Consider the following 25405-nt stretch of genomic DNA (forward strand, 5'->3'; position numbering starts at 1 on the left):
CTTGGTATGCTTAGCCTTCGTTGGAACTAAGGGGCACGATATATTCTGGTAGGTAGCGTTCTCCTGGCATCTGCCAAAACCCAGATCTATCCCTCAGACTTCAAGATGGTGAATGATGGTCCAGTGGCGTCGTTCTCTACACCATTCCAGCCGACACCTGGCATTGTGCACAGTGATCTTTGGCTTGTGTGCAGCTGCTCAGCCATGAAAACCCATTTCATGAAGCCCCCGACGTGCAGGGCTTGTGCTGATGTTGCTTCCAGAGGCACTTTGTAACTCTGTAGGGAGTGATGCTGCAGAGGACAGGGACTATGGGCCCGCACTATGGGCTGCAGCATTCGGCAACCCCGCTCTGTGAATGTGCGTGGTCACGAATGCTTCCAATGCGCTTCCAATGCGCTATCTAGCAGGGCAGAAATTTCATGAACCGACTTTTTACAAAGGTGGCATCCTATGACAGCGCCATGTTTACAGTCACTGGACTCTTCAGTATGACCCAAGGTGAATAAGTGGAATAGCCTTCCAGCAGAAGTGGTAAAGGTTAATACAATGAGGGAATTTAAACATGCATGCAGGGAACTTTTTCTTGGATCTTGTTTTTCTGCTAATTAACATTACCATTGGTTTCTACTCACTCACTTAAATCCAATTCCTTCCATCACCTGCTTGCAATTTATAACCCAAATGTTTGGCTCTCTTGAGAATTCCGTGTCTTAGTAACTATTCTCCTTGTTAAGCATAATTCCACTGGTTTGAATATATAAATATTTATAGATACAATATTTATTAAGAAGGAAGTTGCGATAGCGCAGTATCGAGTCGCTGTTTCTTCTGTAGAAAACTTGACAACGTTAAACCGGAGAGAAGGCATACCTCCCAAAAGTCCCTCTTTAAGAGTTGCAGTCCCTCTTCCTCAACTGTAATGTAATTTTTTTAAGCGTTCAGAAAATGTTTTATCAATTAAATTGTGGACATGATATAGAGCGAGCGTTCTACCACCTCTTACCCCCATACACTCCAGTCTCAACTACCCCAAAATGCAGCTGATACATAATTATAAATTAAAGAACGTATAGTATATTTTTTTTTTTTTTTTTTGCACATTTTGGCTGTGTGTTGACCATCCCAGTGTTTTAACTCTTTGTGTGCCAGTTTACAGAACTACTCTGGCCCCGAAGGAGTTAATTTAATATGCGCGAAATGTTTACATTGCAATTTGGTCTTTGATTCTTTTGCAACTCATATGTTTATTGTAAATCAAATTGTAATCATTGCTCAAAAGATATTCCACGAACTAAATAAAATTATGCATTTCACTTTGTTAATTTTGCGTGTCATTAATATATATAATTATATACATAAACATATATGTATATATCTTAGTCATTTACAATATATATATATATATATATATATATATAACATTTAGTAAGTTATATATATATTATACATTTTATTTAGTAAACAATGCTTTTTGTACAGGTTACTTTTGATGGGAAAATTACAGAAATGGGTATAGGTCATCAGAGGGGGTCGTACAGCTTTAAAGGTCTTGATTTAAAGGGACATAGCAGCACAGAAATGCATATTAAGATCATTTGCATCTCATATATCCGTGTTTTAGAGAACATAACCCAGAGCCTTGTCATGCAGCATTAAGTCAGTGCACACGCAGGCCTGAGCAGGGCCATCTGTGTGCTCTCCCCCATGTATGTTCACTGCAGGGGAACATGTGGGGAGGCAGCGTGCGGGGAGCTTGGGTTCAGATGTGAGCCCCGGCGCTGTGCGGCAGCGAGTCTGGGCAGCCTGAGCAGGCAGGAGATGGGCTGCCCTCTGAAAGCTTAGCATCATCCATCCTCCTCTGTCCTCCTGTCTTCTAGCTGCACATCAGCACGGCTCCTCCAAGAGTCTCCCCGTCTACCGTCACTGCCATGCCAAGCTGGTGGAGGCATTTGATGCTCTGTCTGCGCAGGATAGAAGAAGCAGGTATGCAAATGGGTTTAACCTTTTGGGTACCAGAGAGACACGCAATGGATTCAAACTCCTGCCTCCCTACTTAGCGTCGCACGCTTATTAACTGCCGCTGCTGCATTGTCTGGGATAGGATCTTACGTACCTATGAAACCCTTATGCTGTAGTAGATGTGGGGGGAGGGGGTTTTAGTAGATGCTGTGTAGCATGGGATTTTTGAAGTGGCAGATAAAAGGAGCTTGAAAGTGAATCCTATGACATTTTCCATCTTATGATCAATAGATTTCAAGAACTGGAATTCCTATTCTAACTGGGAACATTCATTTGTGAAGACAGACATAGCGATTCGTTCCATACGTCACCCCCCACAGCCGCTAGGTTTAGATTTGGTGTTATAGAACTGGGTTTCTATTGGCATTACTGAGTTGGCCCAAGAGAATTTGATAACTTGTGTTGTTTTGATGGCTACATCCAAAACCACCATTACATCCCTTATATTGGCCTAGGAGCTCTGGGAGTTGGTGTCTTATGTCCTTCGACAGGATACATAGATGTTTAGGTATTGCTGACCAGCACAGGTGAAGTGCTGTCCTGCAGGATCTATAACTGAATAACTGAATTTATACATCCCTCTTACTGTAGGGGGCAGCACTTTACCTGTTCTGGTCAGCAAGATTAGAAAACGATATGGGTCTTGGAAAACATGGCCGACGTAGTCATGCTAAGTGATCTAAAGGAATGTAGACGTCCTCTAACTGAGTGAGGCATCTAGACGCAATGTAGGTGCTAACGAGGGACTGTCCCTCCGAAACAGAGACACTTGGCGGGAAAGCTTAAGAAATATTATAGTCTAAGGACAAGTGCTAGAAAACTGAGTTTTGTTTGGGTTAAACTCCATCCAATTTTTTAAGACCATGGTTTCATGCTTTAGGTATAAGACGATGAAGGTGCTTGTTCTGTTGAACGCCCGCAGAAGAACACCAGGTCCCCAATCATCTTCTGGGTCCGCACTCACCAAAGGGATATATAGCCCCTTCCTTCTCTCCCTCATAGAAACAACTCCTTGGTCCCAGTCAAGTAGGAGATGCAGTGTGAGGGATAACAAAAAAAAACAAAAAGTGCCATGATGGCCCCCAACCCATGGCTGATATTTTAAAAATAAAACCATCACCAACCAGCCATAGGCCAGTTAGGAAAAAAAGGTGCAAGGAAAAGGCCCACAAGCTCTTACCTACTCGGCTGAACCTCACTGAGCATCCAGGTAGCCCTAACCTGGGGGCTCCATAAGGACACATCAGGCATCCTTGCATCTTCAGCCTTCAAGCCAGAGGACCAAGCTTTCCCACTCACGGGTACTCACTTGATCTTAGCCCAAAGGCCAAGAAGTGATTCCTGTGAGGTACAAACGTGTACAGATTTCTTCCCTACATAGCACTCTGTGTCTTAATGAGGAGCGTAATTAAAGAGATACGTTTTAAATACCAGTTAGTCTCCCTCTCGGGGGTTAAAGACACCGAACCCCTGAAGGACAACTTTCAGACATAAGACAGGCCCACTATTTTCTAGCAAAGATCTTGAGACTTCACTGTTTCTTGAAATCATTTTGTAGCCATTGTGATAAGTTGTAGAAAGAATTATTCTCTCCCCACATAACCCCAGTAAGAAAGGCTAGAACACTGTAAACCAATAACTTATTCCATGCGATCTGACTAATCACGGCACGTAGCGGCCTTTGATGTTACAATGAACCGGGATACCAGAGGAGTTTCATTTAGTGCGCCTGCCGCATATCTCTGTGATAGCTCGGCTTTTAGCTGCGTAGGGGGAATTGATTTTGTCAAAGAGGGAGAGAGAGAGAGAGAAAAAGAAAATAGTATCGGGAACAATGCATAGCGGGAGGTATATTGTCAGTGAAAAAACGAGGAAAAAAAGGCAGGAAAAAGATCAATTATGAGATGTGCGAAAATGATACAGATTATGCTTGACTGTCTGTCCAGAGTAACTTTTTTTGCAAAAGAAATGTATTATTTAGCCTTCTGACAGTGAAAGGTGACATTATACCCCCTCCCAAGGACTTTCCGATAAGATATTTTGTGCAAAATGGCACAAAGAGGAAAAGCCATTAATGTTGCAAGTTCAGAATCTATACAAATGTGGCTTTAAGGGGCAATGGAAGCGCTTGGGTAAAGAAATTTCACAACCGACCCAATTTGCCTGTTATTTGTATGGCTAATTAAGCAAAGTATGTAAAAATAGTTAACTGCAATAAAGTACATTTAATTAAGGCTACTTAAGGGGAAGCTTTCACCTTCGCAGAATTTACAGGGAAAAAAAGGATTGTGTTGTTTTTTCCATGAAAAAGAGCTGTGGAGAGGGCAAAAGGGCAAATGCACATGGGGGATTCTGCGTATGCATGGGGACGCCATGGGAAGTTAAAGGGACCTCTTAGATGTCCTATGCATTAAAATGCACATGATGGAGTGTGCCTCTTATCACAGAATGGTGACAGATCCAACTGCTAAAGTCAATTTTAGTAGGAAAAAAAATAGTTTTGGTGTTGATGACCCACACGGTGTCAGAGCCTTCAGGATTAGAACCAACAACCCAGAGCATGGTGAGCGTTCTCCTGACCACGTCGCTCTGTGGTGGCAGATATTTCTGTCTCCTCATGTCCCCATGTTATGCTAGTTCAGGTTACTGGCCCACCTTTGGCCAATCTCATCATCAGTGGCTTGCATTGCTGAAGCATTGACCACTGCCTTGCTTTGGGGGTTATTTCACTGGTTCTGCACTCCTTGGTACCTCGTTTTGATCAGAGGATCTCTTTGGTAGCTCATTTTGATCAGAGGATCTCTTTGGTACCTCGTTTTGATCGGAGGATCTCTTTGGTAGCTCGTTTTGATCAGAGGATCTCTTTGGTACCTCGTTTTGATCAGAGGATCTCTTTGGTACCTCATTTTGATCAGAGGATCTCTTTGGTACCTCGTTTTTGATCAGAGGATCTCTTTGGTACCTCGTTTTGATCGCCACCGCCAGCAAAAGCAGGATAGTGCTTAAAAATTGTGACTGTCCCATAAAAACCAGGACTGTTAGGGGGTTTATATCCTATATCTGCCTGTCCTTGTCTTGTTCTCTTTCTTCTTGCTTCCTATCCTCCCAAACTTAATTTTCTTTTCTGAACCCTGTTTATTTTTCATGTCATATTAGGTGTGGCTGCGTGCGATATAATTAATAGCACTAATTACCAACGTAAGTGCTGTGCTGCGTATTGATATACAAATATTTTGAATAATTACATTACAGATGTTTATGGTTCTGTCGGGTAGTACATAGAATGAAACGACACCCAACATTGCTCAGTTGTGATTAATTATTTGCCATAAATGTCTCATGGTATTTATAACAGAGGAAGGGTGTATCAGACACGTCTTATTTAATCTTATTTAGTTAAACCAGATTAAATGTGCTGGTTCACTTAGATAAGACATTAATTGGGCTCTTAATGTGTTAAGCAAATATACTTCAGCGGACGTCTAATTTAATAATTTCTTCTAAACATCTAATAGCAGGAAAAACACACACTTAACAAGCTTTTTTCCGCCTCTATGGCAACAACCAATCAAAGCCTGTGTTTGTGTTGTATGAAAACGAACCACTCCTTGATTGAAATGCAGAAACATTTTCCATGATAGTACTAAGAATTATGATTCTAACGCTGCTTTTTAGTTAGAAATGGTTCGGTTCTTCCGAGTAGGTGGAACAGCATCTTTAATGTTAATTTCGCTATCATTGTCTTGTTTTGTTATGAAGTTGTGTAATCCTCCGGTACAGACCGAATGTAATTCCATAACAAGCAGTGTAGATAAAATCAGACGGCAGATGATAATATATGAAACCACAGGGACAGAATGCCCCAGGGGGGCTGTAATAAATTAATACAGTCAAAGACCGGGTGCAGCTTGTGCTTTTCAATGAAGTAGACTCCAGAGATAACGTGATTTTAGATATTATGAGTTTCTTGCTCTATTTAGTTTATACCAAAAACAAAATCCTTCCACATTAGCGACTCCAGAAAGTTACGCAATCTACGAGATGCTGCATGGAATTTCAGACTGTGGTCCAAACAAATTTAAAGGGGAACTCCCACCATTTATATTACTAGTATCAGATACATTTCATAAAATAATGTGCTATTTTTTGTATAAATTAGTGTGGGCTACTACGTATTAGCCATTTGTGCGTATTCTAGCTCTGTTATTTTAGCCTAATATACTAGAAAAACACATTGACTCCTTATCAGACTGCTTGTGGCAAACAATAGAATGGCTCAGTCTTGATCACCAACCTGGGCACTCTGACCAATGAACGTCTATGGAGGAATGGACTTTATTAGCATTACTGTTGTCAATTAGCTCAGTGTGGTGTTTGAACAGGAAAACCTGTTTTTTGTCAATGCTGACCTACATTACTGTATATGCTCATGGTCCTTTCACTTAAAAAAGCAACAGTTTATTTGTTTATTATTGCAAATATTGTTTTCCACTATGTACAGGACGTTGGGATATTGCTAGGATACTTAAAATGAGGAGAAAGGAGAAACTAGGGACTGTCCCTAAAGTTCCAGGACATTTATAATGTACGTTTGCACATTCTATTGCTGTTACATACAAGATGAAGTTAGCCAAGTTGTCCACTAGGGGGCAGTGAGAGACTGTTGGGATATTAGCACATTACTTGTTCTGTATTAATATTATTTTAACTACTGACATTTTTATGCTTATCAAAAGTCAACTAACTTTTCACCAAAATAGTACAACTGTTTGTTAGGGAGACTCATTAGTAAACTTAATGCGTTATGCAGGGTATGACCGGATGAGCCAGGGTGTTCATTAGACCTTGGCTCAATCTGTAGATGCTGATCGGCATGGATGGAGAGAGCTGTAGTCCATCCGGCTTAATCTTTTTCTATCATTTTGGTACTCTGGTCTTCATAAGTGTCGGTACAGGCTAGTTGCCCACCCTTAGTGCAGAACCTGTGCATTCCAGTATAGACCCTTCGTAATGCATGGTTGATTGACTGGGATAAAATGTGTCATCTACTCTTAGCTTTACACTTAACTTTAGTCTCAGGGCTAATGAGTACATAGCAAGCTAGAGGCACAGAGACATTTCCCAGGTTATGCAGAAAAATCCCATTGTGGGACCCAAAAATCACCATATAATAATGGTTTTATGATCCAGCTTCTGTCGATTACAACACCCAAGACACCTCTACGTCTGCCAAAGCCCTAATGTACGGCAGCCGGCATGCAAGCGGTTGCTTTGCTCCACTTGACTGTAACTTTGTTAGACTATCCGTCTTCTACAAAAACCTTCTTTTTTGTGCAAACGCATTTTATGTTGAAATCCATAATTTTTGTGCATTTTTTTCCTGTAATCAAAAAAAGGAGATGGCTGGTGGAAGGATAAAAATCATTGATCATTGATTTTCACAGCTCCCCATGAATCTTGATGTGTTTCTCCAGCGGAAATCTTGCTTAATTATTCTCTTGATGCAATTGAACTCCGTTTCCTCTTCATCTCAGTGTTTTATAGCCCTGCCGTTTTTATTGTTAGATTTCCAGGCATAAGTCTGCATGTCTAACAAGAGAAACTATGGATTAATCATTACAAGATAGGCTTTCAAAATACTCAACTCAAATTCTCTGTATACTATATTAACTTTTTTTTTTTGCTTTCACACTTCCAAATGTATATATTTGGGGGCAACAGCCGGTTTCCGGGGTGCTTAGAACTAACAAATGTAAAATTCTACCTATAACAAAACAGATTTAGCTATACATTAATATCTGGTACCACATTGGGCACACTTGTTCCTATAGAAATGTAATACTTCAGTATATTTAATAATTATTGGAACTGTAGAAAAGTTGGGTTTGTCCAACCATGTATGCCTTGTACGTTGGTATTCTACAACACTTGCATGGTAAAATGGCAAAAAAAGAAACAAGGGGCTGATATAAAGTCGGAGACATAGAAAAGTACATTGTCATAGGTTAGGTATTCTACCTCCAGTTGTACAACTGGATCCACCAACCGTGGTAGCCACACTGGCACTTTAAGTCCAGCTGCCGCCATAGGTGTAGTCGATGGCTGGATTTGCTTGGCCATGCGTTAAGGTTTTATGGTTATGTAGTGTGCGGCTGGGCACATCCAGCTAGATGGCTAGTTCGGTGTGCCACTTGGCTAGTCTGGGCCGGCACCAAACCATCTAGGGTTGGTGCCCAACACAACCAGCAGGAGTGGAGAAGTAGTACCTGAAGATCTAGTGTTTTTAATCTGCATATTCATGTATTTCTGCTGAGCAGCAGACATTACCTGAAACGGTTATGGACGGGCAGTGTTGGGATCCACACGTGATATATCTCAGTTTAGGAATCCATCAATCAGCAGGTGACAGAGACCACAGGGTGGCGACAAGCAGATGGCCATTACTGCCTTGAGATATCTTTAATGCGGACATATGGTAAGAGGTTGACACCAATTTAATTTTGTAATAACTCCACTGATGTGAAGCCAAGAAAAGTCAGAAGTATTTGGTGCTGGTAACTCGTGTCATCGTATCCTAGTTTCAGATCAGTTTACTATATCTGAATTCTGAATGTGGGTGATAACCCGCTAGAGACGGAGACACCAGCTTTGGGCAGCCACACAACAAAATTATTTGACGGGGGACCAAGCCAAGAGAAGAGCCAGCCAAGAGAAGACATTTCTGTTTCCAGATGGTCAGTGCTGAGAGGTCAAGCTGTAGTTGTCGGACGCAAAGATCAAACAAACTTCGTGGGAACCCATTCCTACAGAGAACTTTACCGACATGCAGGCATCACTTATAAGGAAACTCTTTAACCTTGTCATTTACCGACATTAAACTTGTTTTCTTTCGAGAAAATAATGAAGCAAACCTTATGTATATAAAAGGTAAGGTTTGCAGGTATAGCGAAAAAACCCCGGTTTACTTACCCGTCGGTGCTCGTTTCCCTCCTACCACCTATCCATCCACGCTGCCAGATCGTCGCTGTCACTCACAGGAGTGTAACGATCGTGTTTTTTCTTGGTCATCAGTCCGTATTGGGTTTATGACATAAGAACGGCCAGACGAGGACATGTAGTGCATCCCACAGAGGCTGGTGTAGTATCGCTATCCACAGCCACAATGTCACAGCCATCCTCAACCCCTCAGGGGAGCTTTTAACGAGTTCAGGGCATGTGTTTTCCATGCAGAAGTCGGAATGAGACAGTTTTAGTCGTTGGGCCGTGTGTCACCGCATGCTGACACTACAATACCTTAAATAAATCGACTGCTTCGCCAGAGGAACCAGAACGGACCCCCAAAAAACCCAAACATCCCGTATGGTATCAGGGGGTTTAACGCGGTTGTGCATTTAAAGGAAAAAGCTGGTCACGGCATGATTTAGAAATCTGGTGAGAAACCTAAGCTGCAGTGGTGTTTTCTGGCCTGGGGCGGCGTAGATGGGGTAGATGTAGTTCCTCTAATGCAACAACGAGGGGCAGATCGCCCTACTGGGTGGGTCTGCTGCCCTGGGTCAGGCCTTGGGTTGCAAAATTGTGGACAAAGCAAAGTCAGAGAAACTCTAGTAAATATCAGTGTTTAACGTTTCCTTTTTTCGGGGCGAGAACCCTGTGTCAGCGGCTGCGGGAAGAAGCTTGGTTCTGCAGAATAGTCAGATGCAGATATACAAGAGTTAATGCATAGGTGCTATGGGTATAGGGCCCCAATGGTTCTGACTTAGTCTATACAGTCCAGCACTTATGCTCAGCTTTCATTACTGTAAGCATTGCAGTGCAAGTGTATTGTAATGTAACAATGTTTAACTTCACTGAGTGGGTGGTGGATAAATGGAACAGCCTCCAAGCAGTGGTGGAGACTCATAGAGTGAGGGAATTTAAACATGCATGGGATAGGCATATGGCTCCTGAATCTAAGACGAGACCAGGCGAGACCTTGATTAAGGGTTCAGTCTTTACAGCAGCAAAAACAGGCAGACTAGATTGACCGAATGTGGATATACTATATGAACAATAAGTCATCTTTAAACCTTATTCTTCATCTCTTTTTTTTTTATTTCTGAAATATCAAGCCAAAAAGTTCCAGTCGGGTTTAAAATGACAAAACAGAAAATAATACGACAAATTCTGAAACGAACGAAGCAAAAATTATGAATTATTATCCTGAACACGTTATGTTGAGAGCAGAAAAGTCAGTTTTGGAAATGTTTCAATGTCCAAATTCCTTGAGCTCGTTATACAGACCCGTGAGGTCACAGAGCAAAGAGTATCCGGATGAAATGGGGAGCTAAGCACCGGCCTCGCGCACTACGGCTGTCAAATAGCGCTGAAAACACTTAGAAAAAAGGAAAATGATCCATTAAAAAATCTTTAGCTAACATAACTGCATTGTAATTATGTTCATTACCAGAGATGAGTATTTGACTTCCGCTGCCCTTTTGCTTTCAATAAACTTATTTTCTGAGAGCCAACAAACTTCCCCCAATGCGCATTTTATTCCCCGTAACCCTATACAGTGTAATGCATTGTACTAATAGGGTTTTACATAATCAAATCAAAATAGATCTGAAATCAGATATATATCCTATGATAGAAGAAAAAATTCAATCCAAAATGTAAACATTATGTTACGATACATCCCAACAGTCCCTGTTTTCATGGGACAGTCCTGCTGTGGTGGGGCATAAGCTGGTATGGGAGATCCTCTGTTCTCCTCTGACTGGCCCAGGGAGTTGGCATGGCTATGGTCAGGGCTTTACTAGAACTTTTTTATATGGCTTTGTGGCCATTTACACTATTAACGTGGCTAAGACATTTCAAAACAAATAATATTACAAAGTTTAATTTATAAACAGAACTCCTGCTGTTTATAAACATGCTACACGGCTGAAGAACACGATGATGCACTCATACTCAGCAAATATTCTGAGCGCCTAGATAAGAGGGGGCTTCAGGGTAGGAAAAAAGGGCATCATGGGAGGAAAGAAGGGTTGATAACCTTTTAATCCCAAAGAGGAATTTTCCATTCTAAAGTGGGACACTCGGGTGGAATGACTGCGCTTGAGGCTTTAAATTGCCTAAATGTGGACCTATTGCCAGACTACAACTCCCATAAACCTCTGCCAGACCTTTTTTTATAGAGATTTCAGTCTACTAATAGCTGAAGGTCCCAGTATTGATGGGCAGTCCATGCGCTGCTCATGCTCAGTTGGTTCATCAGATAAGTTGGGAATTGGTGCAATTAGTAACTAATAGAATGTTCCTGCTTTGCTTAACAAATGCCACAGCCTGACAGCAAGCTTTACGGAGGACATGGCACTAAGAGGTTTGACTGCTAAACTTTCAATCTCACTTCAGAAAGGTTAAACTTCTGAGCATCTCCTTCAAGATCGTCTCCTGTTTGACCCTGAATGGCGGGGTTCAAGCAGTGACACTTCTTAAAAGTCACTTCAATTGAACTATGCATGATGTAACATAAGGATATAAGGCACTAGCTAGTCCCACAAATCTTGGAAGGATACTGTTGAGATTTAACCCCCCCCACACACCGGTTAAAAATGTACAATAAGTGTTGTGGGTGAGCATATCCCGGGTCTGATAACAGCATGCAGAAGATATACTGAAAAGAGGGGCGCACAATCAGAACTTTTAATAGAAAGGCTTTTAATACGTAACGTCAGGCATGCAAATCCTGCCGTATCGAGAATCCTGCCGTGACGTTACTCAGTCTCCATCAAGTAATTTGCGAGTACCGCGAAACCAGATATAGTCACTCCAATCCTGGGAAGCTTCCAGATGCAGCGGATACTTAGTGTCAGGGAACGTGAGTACGCGCTGCATCGGGCGTAAGATGTGAACGCTGATAGAGACAAGTAGAGAGGAAAAAAGCTAGAAAAGAATAGTGTATTTTTCACAATTTTCCAGTGATCACGCCAAGGGGTGAGTAGGGTTCGTCGAGAGGCCTCTCTATCAGTATGAATGCATTGCTAGATGGAAACCATCCCAAGGTGTTTCTTTACGCCCCAACTGGCATTAAAGGGGTTAATGGCATTCCATATGTCACATTCCACCCTGTGCAGTATGGAGTGGGAGAAGAGACTCTCGCCTACTTTGCCACCGTCTGTTTGCGACTACCGTAATCGTTATTGTATGGCTGGGATTGATGGGAGTTGCAATACATCCATTACTGGCATGCATATAGTCGACCGCTGTTTGATATGCAGATACCATTTGCTCTTCTACATACATTTGCTTCCTTATGAGGCCCATGCAGTGTTTGATTGTAAGCTCTGCGGCTGAGCAGGCTTTGCGGCAATGGGTGCAGTGCAGGGGCTGCTGTGTACTGTACACACCGCCTATTAGAAGGGTAATAATAACGAGACTTAAAGCCCCTGACACTCACTGTATAATAGCAGAAATTCTATCTGTTCCTGGGAGTCGGACTGTACTATTGCTCTCAGAGGGGTATAAAGCCCCCTTACTCCTAGAAATACTTGTCCCCTCTTCTCCCTCCTAGTGTTTGTGGAAATAGCAATAGGTGCTGAGCTCCAGAGGTTTCAGGGTAAGACATAATTACTCAGCCCTGGGGACAAAACATTGGATATTTGTGAGCTGCTCCTGCCAGGCTCCCCTTAGATCCCGGCCCATATAGTACATTCCACACTGTCTGGGATGTGCATTTCAGGTGGCTATTGAAGAAGGCAGGGGGAGGAAGCGCACAGAGCCCAAGGTCCAGTGGGATGGAGGGTCTGTAAGCCTCACACAGACACTGTGCACACACTACACAGGGGGCCACTGCCAGCCCTGGAGACTCAGCCACCCCAGTCCATTGTTGGAGTTGCCAGTAAAACCAGTAAGAAGGGGGCACTAGAAATTCTGCACAAAGAACCACTGGTGAGGGGAGCTGACTGCACTTCACAAAGAGGGAGATGATGCATTAGAAAGACAAGCAGGAAGGAATAAGGAGAAGATGCTACCAGCCATATGACAGTTCATACCCCGAGCAGGGCACTAAAGGTGCACCTTGCATCCCCATGTTAAGTCACCCCCTAACTCATTCCTTCTACCTTCTGCACCTGCACAGTCTTGCTCCTCGGTGACAGTGATCAGGTCTTGGGTGCCCACCTTCAGCACATGTGCCAAGCGGTGCCAAGATGCCAGGCTGGAGGAGAAACCTCTCACTGTGTCTGCAGAGGATGCAGGATGATGGTAAGGTCTGAGGGTAATTTATTGGCCATTGGGGCTCAGCTGGGTGCCAGGTCTATACGATCAAAGGGGTGGGAGGGCGATAAGGGATTTGGGTGGGTGAACCCTTTAAATGCTGGAGGAATCATGGCCTTTGAAACATTTTTTTTTATGCTTCGCTAACAATACATTCCTAGAAAGAAAAGGCAGGAACACCGCACTCTAGAACCTTAACCCTTTCCAATGTTCCTCGTGCTATTTGTTTCCTCATTTGCTACATACATGCAATTATACACAAATATTTATAGTGAAATAGACATATTGGTCTGTTTATAAAATCATAAGCATGAGATATGAAATCTATATTAGCTAGTCTTCCTGTCATGCACGTTCCATTTCTAATACTTACATATTGTATATGTAGTCTTTGAATCCAGTTTAGCACATTTTCCCATAATCTCTTTTAATTCCGGTCTTAACTTCACCTGGAACAAATTTAGGCATTTTACGCTAAGCTTAACTGTCTATTCTAAAGCTACCCTTATGAGCCAAGATATGTCAGCTAATTATGGAGCTCACCTAGTTTTCTCTAATCCACTCAACTAATCTTACCAAAGACTTCATCTAGTACTCATTTTTAAGTCTTTCTATCTTATACTTAGTACAAACTGTCTTTACCGGACACACCCAGTTACACTAGTATTTCCATCACTTTTATCAATGTTTTTGATCATCTTTCATCCTGTGAATAAAGTTGATTAATCTTCCAGCCAACTCGCCTCCCACTTAGCAGACCTGATAAACATCTTGTTTTCTCCACTTATGCCCCCATCTACCAAGCATTTCAACCTTCACCTCTTGCTTAAATCATTTTATTCCATTAACTTCTGTTTTTCGAATGCATAGCACCCCACTCAGTCTTCCTATCACTGATCTTAGTTAATATTCTAGGTAATCTGTCCATCTAATCATACTCAACTAATTTACCCTTCATTGCAAACTAGCCAGCCCATTCATCTTTATTGTTCACCTGATCAACCAGTCCAGTTGGCCAATATAGTCATGCAGTTGGCCCATCTACTGTCTTTCTCATCATACCTTTGTATTAGCCATATTGTGTAGTCCAGCCACCTCCTATGATGTTCACCTTTCACCATGATCATCATGAGTAGGCAGCAAGAGGCTTTGTCACCAACATTTACCAAACTTACCATGAGCCGCCAATGACTTGGAAAAGCCTTACCACAGACACAGGAGTCCTCATATGGACTCCTGATGATCACCATATTGACATCTTATAGTCCAACATCATTAGATACATTTCCTAACATTTCAAATAGTCTGTTTTCATGGATTTCTCCCTTCTTTGCTTTTCCTTCCTACCTTTCCATCTCAGACAGACTGCTAATTAGCGTGAAAAATATTTATATATATCCCTCCTTGCCATTGGTCTCTTTATCACTTTATTACCTTCTACCCACATTCCAATTCCCACTCTCAACTAACTGAAATAGTTTGCTAATGTTCTGCTATATATTATTACTATCTCATACCCTGACCGAGCGTCTAGCCAATATCTCAGACTTGTTCCAAAAACAAACCTTCTGCGCTTAATGGATAAAAAGCTATATAATGTTCACCAGCCGAGATACAGTATTATGAATAACGCAGCTTCTACTCCATTCCATCAATTCATGGCTCAGGACCAGAGAATCCCAACCATTAAGTAAGACATTTCTGTCTATTTAGCTGTAACTAAACTATATTTCCTCTTGTCCTCCTATACTCAGCAATGTCTTGTCTCTCGAATGGTCTTGATGCATTTTCAGGTCTAACTATGCAGAAAATTGTTACGCAGGCTTCTCATTCCTTCTAGAGACTTTTAACACTCTTTTATACAGGTGTAAATGAATATACATCAATGAGAATTTTACAGAAGATTGATTACTGATATTTATTATTGGAAATATATTAATCAGTTGTGGAAAAATTCAGCCACTGATACCACAGAGTATTTTGGTGCACTATGAGAATTACTATCGAGCAAATGGCCCTCCATAGTTGTTTGCGCTTTATTTGGCTCTTACCACTGGGAAGTAGGAAACTGCGTTAAGATTTCAAATGCTGGTCTTTGTAGGCTAGGGAGTTTTTGTGCTTTAAGGAAGTTCAACTTTTTATAGTGTACTTTAAGTGTCCAAATTTGTGCCTAAGGATGCACCAAGCTCATGTTGTATCTCCAACAATTCAAAGCTTCAAACCTACCTGCTTGATGAGTCCCATGGGTCACCATTGTTCATTTTAAAATTAGTTATGCGTACCCTTTCACCTTTAGATTGAAAGATGCCATGAGCCGGACCCTCTGGATCCTAGATGTCTCTTCAGATGGAATTCCATCTGAAGAACTTTCTTGTGAGATTCCAAAAGCTTATCTGACTTTCCATCTTTTTCTTCTCTTGGACCATTGGCATCTTGGCATTTCCATTTTTCATCTAACTACTACAGATATTTGTTAAGCTCTAATGCGTACTGGCTGTGTCTAGAAGATATGTCTCCAGCTGTTGGTTGAACTTATTTCTCGATGGTTCTATAGAAACAATCATCAGGCTCTTTCTTAATTTATGCAGCTTGCCAGGCTTCATGAACTGTAGTCCCACAGGATGGTGGCTACCAACCTGGTAAATTCCAACCTACTAATCCTTTATACTGTATATTTAGTGCTGTGTTCGTATTGTGTTAAATTACAGATTATGGAGGACGTACAATTATTTTTTTATCCTCAACTTCGTTGTGTTACCGTAGTGTCTAATTTTTTTGAAATATGGAATTGCATAAAATGTCATGGAACATTTTGTCCTGAAAGCATGGACTTCTTTTAAAATAATGTTTGCCATGTTTTCAGTATTATTCCGTTGATGGGACTAAAGCAGGTTTACACGGAAACTAAAGTCTAATCTAAAGCCTATGCAAAGAATTCAAGAACTTGAATTTGTATTTGAACGAGAGGCTGGTATTTCAATGTTTGTCAGTAGGTGTCATTGGCACATTAGAAGTGCTAGCCGTTCAACTCATACAGTACACATAACTGTGTTAAATGCCCCTCCAGCAAGAAATGGGTCAGTGCGCTCATGTCTTCCTTCCCTCCATATATTAAAATTTCCCCTTTTTTCAGTGATATTTTTGTTTACTGTTTTAAAATTCTCCAAGGAAGTTACAGATGCAGAATGTATTAAAAAGGCAGAACGTCTTTGATTTGACGGAATGTAGCTAAATGTCAGATTGGGTAAACCTGATGCGTCTTACCTGCCATCCTATACAATATTTCTGTGTCAGAGTTTCCTGCTGGGACTGAGGTTCACAACCTTGAGAGATCAGCCTATTACATATCACCCAACACTTGACCGAAGAGGGACTCTTATAAGATAAGAATAACACATTTAAATTTTATTTTAATGCACATTCTAAACACATTTATGGTTATGCTGGGCTGGAGAATATTGTGATACACTCATAATCCTCAAACCCTAGAAAAGAGGGCTATCAAGGGAGGAAAAAGGGACAGAGGGCTTTGAGAAGGACGGTCTCTCCAACAGGTACAACTAATGGCATTATCACTTTAAGAGTTGGTAATGATCAGCAATCACCTGCCAGCCAAATAAAATACTGTGCATTAATCAGTGCTACATAATATATTTATATATATATATATATATATATATATATATATATATATATATATATATACAAGAATACATTTTACCATGACTTTGTTCCTGTCTAAAATGATGGGACTAGGAACTCTTTAGGTTCGACCCAGAGCCTCCGGGTGAAACCCTGCTTCTCCTGCTCAGTTTCTTCATTCTCCAGGTGGTGGAGCAGCAATTAACCACACCCACTCCCACTCCCTTTTCCCTCCCACTCTCCACCCATCAAAGGCTGTCTGTGTCCTTTCAGAAAGGCATTCCCCCAGAGGAGGCAGAGTTCCTAGAAGCCTACCGAGGGATGTTCCCAGGTATGCCTATGGGCCATATTCCACCCTCCTGATTTTGTAAGGCCAAATGTGTCTGAAGAACTCATAGGATGTATTGTATGACATCATCACAACATGTGCTTCAAAACTCTATGTGGCCCTATACATTTTAAAAAAAGATAGAGATCTAGCCTTTTTGAACTTTTTAAAATATTTATAACGTGATATACTGTACAGAATGCCCATGAGTGTAGTATATATATATATAATGTAATGCTTTATGAATTAATGTGAAGTTACACATGAGCTTCGGGAAGGTAGGGGGGTGAGGGGAGCGAGATAGAGAGAGAATAGGGAGTGAGATGTTTGTAGTACGAGTGTGTATGTGTGTGTTAGTATGAGAGTGTGTACTATGTGTTCCAATCTGAATGTTAGTATGAGGGGGGACAGTAATGGGCTAATGTATCCACTACCTGCCCCCTGGATCAAAAGGTTCCAGTCATCCCCTGCCAAAACAGATGCTCATTTAAATGCTGCTGGAATTTCACTCAGTCATGGAATTACTTTGCTAAGCTCTATATGTTGATCGCAGATATACGTTGATATGATGATGAGATGAATACAGAATTAAAAAAAAAGCACTGGTTTTATGGAAGACAGCTTCTTTTCAATTAACAGATACCCTACAGTATAATATACATTACAGTTATTTTTATAGCGCCAGCAGATTCCGTAGCGCTGTAACACCATTTCAAAGCAGTTGGACCAGTTCCATTAAATGATCGGTCAGGTATCAGTATAGATTAATGTTGTATCCATGGGTTTGGATAATACAGTTCTTTCTCTAAGGACTTGGATGGGGGGGTATGTTTGATGTATAAGTGGTTATGTGGGTGGGTTGATAATGCTACTTAATGCAGTCTCACAGCACAGAGCTCTCGTTATCCTCACATGTCCTATCTCGGTAGCCAATCATCCAGTCTCGTTGCTGGCTGTCTCGGACATCATATGAGCCCCTTGGGTTGGCCTTGAATGCAGCTCTTTCACATGTCATTCTAGGACAGCCACGAACAAAGCTTGCGTTAATAAAGGCTTGTGTCTTTCTGATTGGTTGTGGTTGTTGTCATGGTTACAGAGCTAGCCCACTTACCTGCATAGGCAACCCTTAAAAGCAGGATGCAGTCCTTATTACTACAAAGGGTGCCAAATTACCCAAAACATGGATAACTGCATTCTTTATTAAAGAACACTCAATATCCTGTATGTATAGGGCTTTATTATGTATGATGTCATTTCTAACATCCCAGTCATTCCTAAAGAACCTGCTCTACTACATGTGACGGCTTCTATTGTCTTTTTTCCCCCCTTTTGAATGAAACAATAAATCCTGGTAGTAAGGGGTTAATTCTTTGAATGCAACCTCTGGAGGATTGCGAAATATGGAAGCCAATGAATGTGTCGGCTGTGCTGTGGCATCGAAATAGTTAAATCGATAAGAACTGATTAGTTTCAGATGGGTTTAGGAAGAGAATAGGAGCAGATGGGCACGTGGCAGTTAATACAGGGTCGTTCTCTTTGTTTGAGAGATGTGCTCTGACCCATATGTACTCGGTATGTAAGATCCATTTTTCATTCAAAGACGAGAAAGAGAAAGTGGTCCACAGGCTGCCTGATGAATATTCATGATGTAATTTGCATATTATTAGCATTGGCACAGTACGACTTGCCTTAAAATCATTACTGTAATTATTTAGCTTGCTACACACGAGGTACGTCACCGGAACAGAGCTCAGCCAGACAAAAGCTTTTTTGGGGTTATTTATAGAAATTATCGGATACCCTGTGTTTAGGGGCTTTTTAGGTCTGCAGTCCAATTTTCTAGGCAGAGAAATGTAATAAATGAAAATAAATCTATTGTCTCTTTTTTTTATTGAATACAATTTTCTCTCTGTCCATAATGTCTCAAATGCTATTTAGAAGATCCATATATACTTTGGTATCAGGTTATATTATGTTGTGAAAAGTTGTGAAAAGATGGCTTGGAAGAGCTTGAATATAAATTGTAGCGCACAGGATTTAAACCCAAGCATGGTATGACCAGGGTATCTCCATTGGGTTGGCTGACAGTGGTCTCCCTTTTCACCAGCCCCAAAGAGGGTGTTTTGTAGCAGAAGGGCTGCTGCTCCCCCCCCCCAGACCTGCCCCTAGGCCTGGTCAGCATAGGCCAGAATACACTACTGGCCCCATGTTACATGGCTAGTACTTTGCTATCTTTACTGCAGTTGGACTAATCAATATTAACAGGGATGCCAAACACCAACTAAAGATCAGCCAAGCTGGCTTCTGACCACGTTCACCATGGACTCCATGATGAAGCCAACCTGGTGTAAGTTCCTCCAACGTTCAGTTGCAGAGAGGAACATTCATTGGACTTTCATTTTCTTTTGAAATCCTTTGATTTTGCAGGTACATTAATGACAAAAAATGGAAAAACAAAGCATAATATAACTTAAGCATCAAGTATCAGTGAAATCAGATTCATGTTTGGTTAGTTAGACTGCAACTGAACAGCATATTACTTGAGTTGGTTGCCTACAGTAACCACTTAAAATAGAGAGTGTCGTGTTTATTGAGTAGACTCCTTCGTTAAGTGCAGCAGAGCTGTCTTTCACTGCTCTGAATAATATTTCTGTCTTGCCCTTTCATTACAAAATTCCCCATGTAGGGCTCAAGTTTTGGCCAACTCAAAACGAGCAGATATTAAAAAAAAAGCTAATCTAATGCTTCATCTTGATAAGCCAAATTCTTCAGTACAGGAGTTCATCTGCGGCAGCCGAGATACGATGAACACATTCTGTTAAAACCATCTTCAGTGGTCTCTGATTATCGGAGCGCTCCGTAGGCTTCCATGTGCTGGCTTTGAAGATATATACCCGGAGCAATCTCTTCTCTAAATCAGGATCCTGCAATAATTCAGTCACTTTCATTAAGCCTGCCGGATGCCGCCAGTGTCAAGAGAAGCAGGAGGCCTCGTGTGACACATAGTCCTGGCATTTTGATCACCTTTTTTGTCTGGAAAGTACAAAAACATAGCTAAAGCCAGCAGCACAAGCATTTAACCTTCAAGTCCTTCAGCTTTTGCCGTGAACAATGAAAGACCCAGTGGCAGATGCCTCTAGGGCTTTCATAATTCTGCCGGTTGGGGGTTTGTAGAGTGATGATGCTGTGTTCTGTGGTCTCCAGGGAGTGCTTGTTTTATACGTTAGGGGAGTTTAAATGATGTCGGCTACCCAAGGATAAGAGAAATATATAAATTTATCAACTTTCAGCACTAATAAAACCTCTCCCCGAGATACAATGCAACTTCTAGCTCTCAAGTTCCTGTGGACCCACCCAATGATTTAGGTTCTAAACCGAGGAATTCTGTTATTTCCCAACATATCAGTCATTTTACAGTCCACCTATAGACTCAACATGTTCTTGAGTTCATTAGTTTGTTAGAAGAGAAAATGCCCAAGTAGGGAAGTCTTGAGCCTCAATCATTTAATCAAGTTTCGGTAGAGACATAAAATCATAAATAAACGTTATATCACATCAGAAGAGTGTTATTATTAGGCGCAATTAATTTATTTTTGTATATAGAGAGCAGGTCACCCATCATTCTACCTTTATTACCTAGGGGCTCAACTTTGATGACTAAAAAACGACTTGCAACAGCTCTCGATAAAGCTGTAAAGTATGGAACCCTTGTGCAGAAACCCAGTGTCTTGAGGTTGCACTGAAAATGTCCAGTCTTGTAACACATGATTTTTGTACTCATGGTATAGCCCTGCCTTTTGTATATATTAGAGCACAAAACAGCTTTATGTTTAGACGGCTAGGGTGATCGTGATGCCATAAAATCCATCTATGACTTTCAACATCGTTATAATAATATCTTGTACCATAACCGGCACTTTTGTTGAATATCCTAAAATGGGAAGTCCCATGGAAAGATAGATTTATTTGAGCATTACGTACAACACTGTATAGAATAGTGGAGTTTAACATTGATAAATGTGGTTTTTATTTCATTATATTCCAATAACCTTCTTTCATCTGCTGACCTTTGGTTGCTGTTGTAGGCAGTTATTTTATATTGTGAAGGACTTCCCTGCTCAAACATCATACTGAGCTGATTCTTCGTGGCAACGCTAATGAGGTTCTGTTTATGTAATAAACTAATTTACTACATAGACCATAGGGAAGCGTACAACCTGAATAACATAAAAGGCACAATCATTCTGATTCCTGGGTTGCTGGCAGAATAATTTTTTTTAGCTTGCAGCTACAGTACATTTAGAACAGACCCCATTCTGAATTCTGCCATTGATAGCCATATTGTTTTTGCATGTATTCTGTCTGCGCAAATTAATGCATTATTTTCCTTAAAACAATAAGTAAAAAAATAACAGTAATTAAAAATAAACATAGAGTTGGTAAATAAGTAATATCCAAATTAAATGCGAAGGTTCTACAGTGTGTGTATTGAGTGCCAAGACTACTGAGATGCCTAATTTACATAATGTTTTTTATTGACTTTAAAAGAGCAGTTTGTATGAATGTAACTTTTTCTTCAGGGTTCTTAATTGCTTGATTTCATACACAGTAGTGTTTTCTCTTTTGTATTGTGTGATCTCCATACACTTCTAGAGCTTTTCCGATAGACGCCTTTTTAAAAGTTTCCCGCCTAGGGTGACCACGTGTCCCGTGTTAGGGGACTTGTCCCCGGCACTCAGAGACAATGAATTGAAATTTCAATCCTCGCCTGCATGTGTTTCCTGGAGCGGATGTCACTTATCCATATGTATCTGTCAAATATGTGACATGTGCGTACCAGGGAGCTCTCCGGGTTGACCTGGAGTCTCTGGATGAAGTACTGCTTCTCTGGGTCTCCTGGTCACTTCTGAGTAGTGTTTAGCCACGCCCACTCCCCGCCTACATTCACTCCTACTCAACAGTGTTTGCGGCCAGCCCCATCCATATGCGTGACTAGCCCCACCCACAAGGATGGCTAGCCCAGCCCCTTAGCGAAGCCAGTTACCCAGGAGAGCTCCAGGTAGCCTGCCCTGGGAAGTATTGGGGGGGTAGGAAAAAACAATGATACAAAAACAGGATAGGGCAAAGTCTAACAGGGGAAATGGTGGACACAAAAAAAGAAAAGGCCAACCAGAATACAAAATGGGAGAGAGAGAAAGGAGTATCGATAAATAAACAAAAGAGGTGGAATAACTTGATGGGGAGGAATAATCATTCAAATGCTGTGAACGGGAAGTTAAGATGGCTGATCCCAGCAAAGAATTGCATAGGTTTCTTTAGCGTACTGAACTAAAAATTGTAATATTTGAAAGACGTGATAAATCTGTTTTAAGGGAGATGTCCTGGTACCTTAATCTCCTCTCATCATGTGACAGTAAAGGGAGGAGAAGCTCAATCGCAGCCATTCTCATGAATATGTAAATGCATCCCAGTAGCATCCGCAGTGACTCATGCTGGGTACTTTCATTATCCTATAAATGCAATAAATGACACAGCTTACGGCAACTGAAACAATTAAGATAAGCGTTAAGAAATCCCGGATAGAGATGCGATGATTGTACTGTTGTTCATTACTAAAGGAAAAATAAGTAGATAGATATGTTTGTTTAATATAAAAATTCAACCCCCACAAGAGGCATATTTTAATTTCCCAATTTCTGTGTTCTTGTAGATAAAGAGGCACAAGGATTTATCAAAGAAAAGCATGATTTCTTTAATAAAAAAGTACATTAAAAAAAGTGTAGAAAACTGTCCCCTAAACTGTTAAGTATATAAACATTTAATATGGCCTTTTAATTCCTCATTAATTGTATTAAAGAATTTCTTACAAACAGCGACTGATCTGCTGGAGGGATTTTTGGGAAATTATTACTTTATAGAAGTTATTGAAAGATTAACACTTTGGTGACTGCAGCACAAGCACGATTAAAGAAGTGAAAACTTCATGTGAACGTCTAGTATGGATGCTTTACTTTGTATACACTTTTTACTCCTTTTTTTCGGTGACCCAAATCTTTCCTCTCCTGATGTCGCTCTTTTTTTAGGGAAAAAAAAAATATGATGTATGATCCTGGATACTCAGGGCCAAAGCTTAACGGCACCCAGGTATGGAAGACAGTAATGTATCTATGGGAATTAATAATGGAACAGAGAGAATAAGCAGATGGAATCAATGGACTACAAGACATCACAAAGATACAGCTGAACTTGTTTTAATTATTAACATTTTTAAAGACTAACTCATTCATTAAAGAGCGCCGAGACAATAGCATGATATAAGTTCCTGTGCCTCTACGGATGAGCCTCAGCTGTCCAGAGGATAATGTTACTTGTCTGAATCTTCAGGACCAACATCCCACCTCTATACACACATCTCGGCTAATTTCTTCTACATGTGGCATAATGCGGTGTTAGAGGTGTTAGTCTTACCCCACCAAATATAGAAGCCAAGTAAATACCCAATCAGAAAGGCTACAGTGGGGTAAAGAACAGCTTAAAAGAACGCAACCAACAAATGGAGGGTTTCCACAGCGTCCAGAGGAATTACATGAAGAACAGAAAACTTGCTGTAAGTCAGCATATTGGCCGTTTCTGCATGGGATCCGTGTCTAAAAATATGATCCAACTACATATACAGAGATCACAAGTAGGTCCAGTGAACCCAAAAATTTCGTGATGAGGCAGCTGATGAAATATCGGAAGTTCTGATCTTCAATCCACTTGTTCCGCCAGGGGTTGTGGTGATTGTTGGTTTTCAGAATGTCCTCCTCTTTGACAGTCCTTGATTTCATCTTATTTGCCACAGGAAAAATGCACACAACAACAAGGAGAACTGCAAAACTGCTGGAAATCAAAATGGCCAGACATATAAAGCCGGCTTCTCTTTAATACATAGGAAGAGCTGGGACAAGGAAGACGAATCCTGTGGTGCAACCAAAGAAGTACAGAATCCAGATCACAGACACCGAATGTTATAAATCCTTTCACGTGCTACTTCATCTCACAAAGGAACATTGTCCTGTCATCAATCGAGATAAATGTTTAAAGAGGAAATTCCATCAGGTATGACATGATGATATCACAGTAGTTGCTGGAGGCAGGCAGGCTACATTTGTTACAATATCTGACAGGACTAATGGGGGACATTTGGCTCATATGGTGGATGTGGCTTCACGGTGAAACTTAGCGACCTTTTCATAGAAATTTCTGCTGTTTCTATAGACATTATTGTGGCTTTTATGGTTGTAGAACCCTGTGATACCCCCATACCCAGCAAACACTCTGATCTCCCAGAAAAAGGGCATCAGGTAAGGAAAGAGGGGCATCAGGGAAGGAAAGAGGGGCATCAGGGAAGGAAAGAGGGGCATCAGTGAAGGAAAGAGGGGCAGAGGAATTTGGGTCCTACAATAGGGAATATTGCTTAAAGTGCACGCAAAGTCAATTGTTACTCTACCACTGATCTGAAAAAAGAGCTGAGAGGCTATAGAGATTTTGCATGGAAAATTTACGACCGTTCTGCGTGTCTCAGGTCTGTATCCATGCAAACAACAACTCCCCTTCGGTATCTAAAGCACAGAGTAAATCTCTGACAGCGGGAACAGAGAGAAATAAGAGCCATGTAAGAAAGGATTCCCGCAGTGAGAGAGAATCGATAGGCCGGTCTCCCCTGTGACCGCAGGTCGGACGGCAATGAATTTGCTTGCTCTGAGTGCTACCAATTGCAATTCAGCTACATTTGTCAATCAATAAAACAATAGTATTACATTTATTCCAACATATTCTAGTTGCATTCATTTTTTTGAATCCATTGGCTGTTACCTAAATCTTTGTTATTTTTATTTTTCTTAGCTCTTTATCTTTAACTGAATATTTGCCATTTTGGCTGTTATGTCTAGTGGAGGACTCCGTTCTCCATCGAGGGGTTGAGACGGGATCAAGAAACCATTTTGGCCCAAGTGTTGGCTGGGATCGATTTAAGGCCCAGAACTCTTCATTTTTGGTGCATTTGGAAAAAAACGATATGATCTATTGTTAGTAAAATGCCAGGGCCGTCTGGTAATTGCCAGCCTGACCCTGGCAAACAGGAGACTGACTTTATTTTGATGTTGATTTTAAAGA

The 25405-nt window shown here is 41.1% G+C and overlaps 1 protein-coding gene across 1 annotated transcript in view; it reads left to right on the forward strand.

Annotated features, from left to right (window-relative positions):
• The first annotated feature begins 311 nt into the window (after window positions 1–311).
• LOC149273214 (glutamate receptor-interacting protein 2) overlaps window positions 312–25405 on the forward strand; it is a 122519-nt gene continuing 97425 nt past the window's right edge. The window contains exons 1-2 of the mRNA XM_089506577.1: window positions 312–360; window positions 1881–1986. Coding sequence (XP_089362703.1) covers window positions 312–360; window positions 1881–1986 — 155 coding nt within the window. The remainder of the gene's footprint in view (window positions 361–1880; window positions 1987–25405) is intronic.

Source organism: Sceloporus occidentalis, unplaced genomic scaffold (assembly GCF_023333645.1).
Source record: "Sceloporus occidentalis isolate IW3139 unplaced genomic scaffold, rSceOcc1.0.p SCAF_395, whole genome shotgun sequence".
NCBI lineage: Eukaryota > Metazoa > Chordata > Lepidosauria > Squamata > Phrynosomatidae > Sceloporus > Sceloporus occidentalis.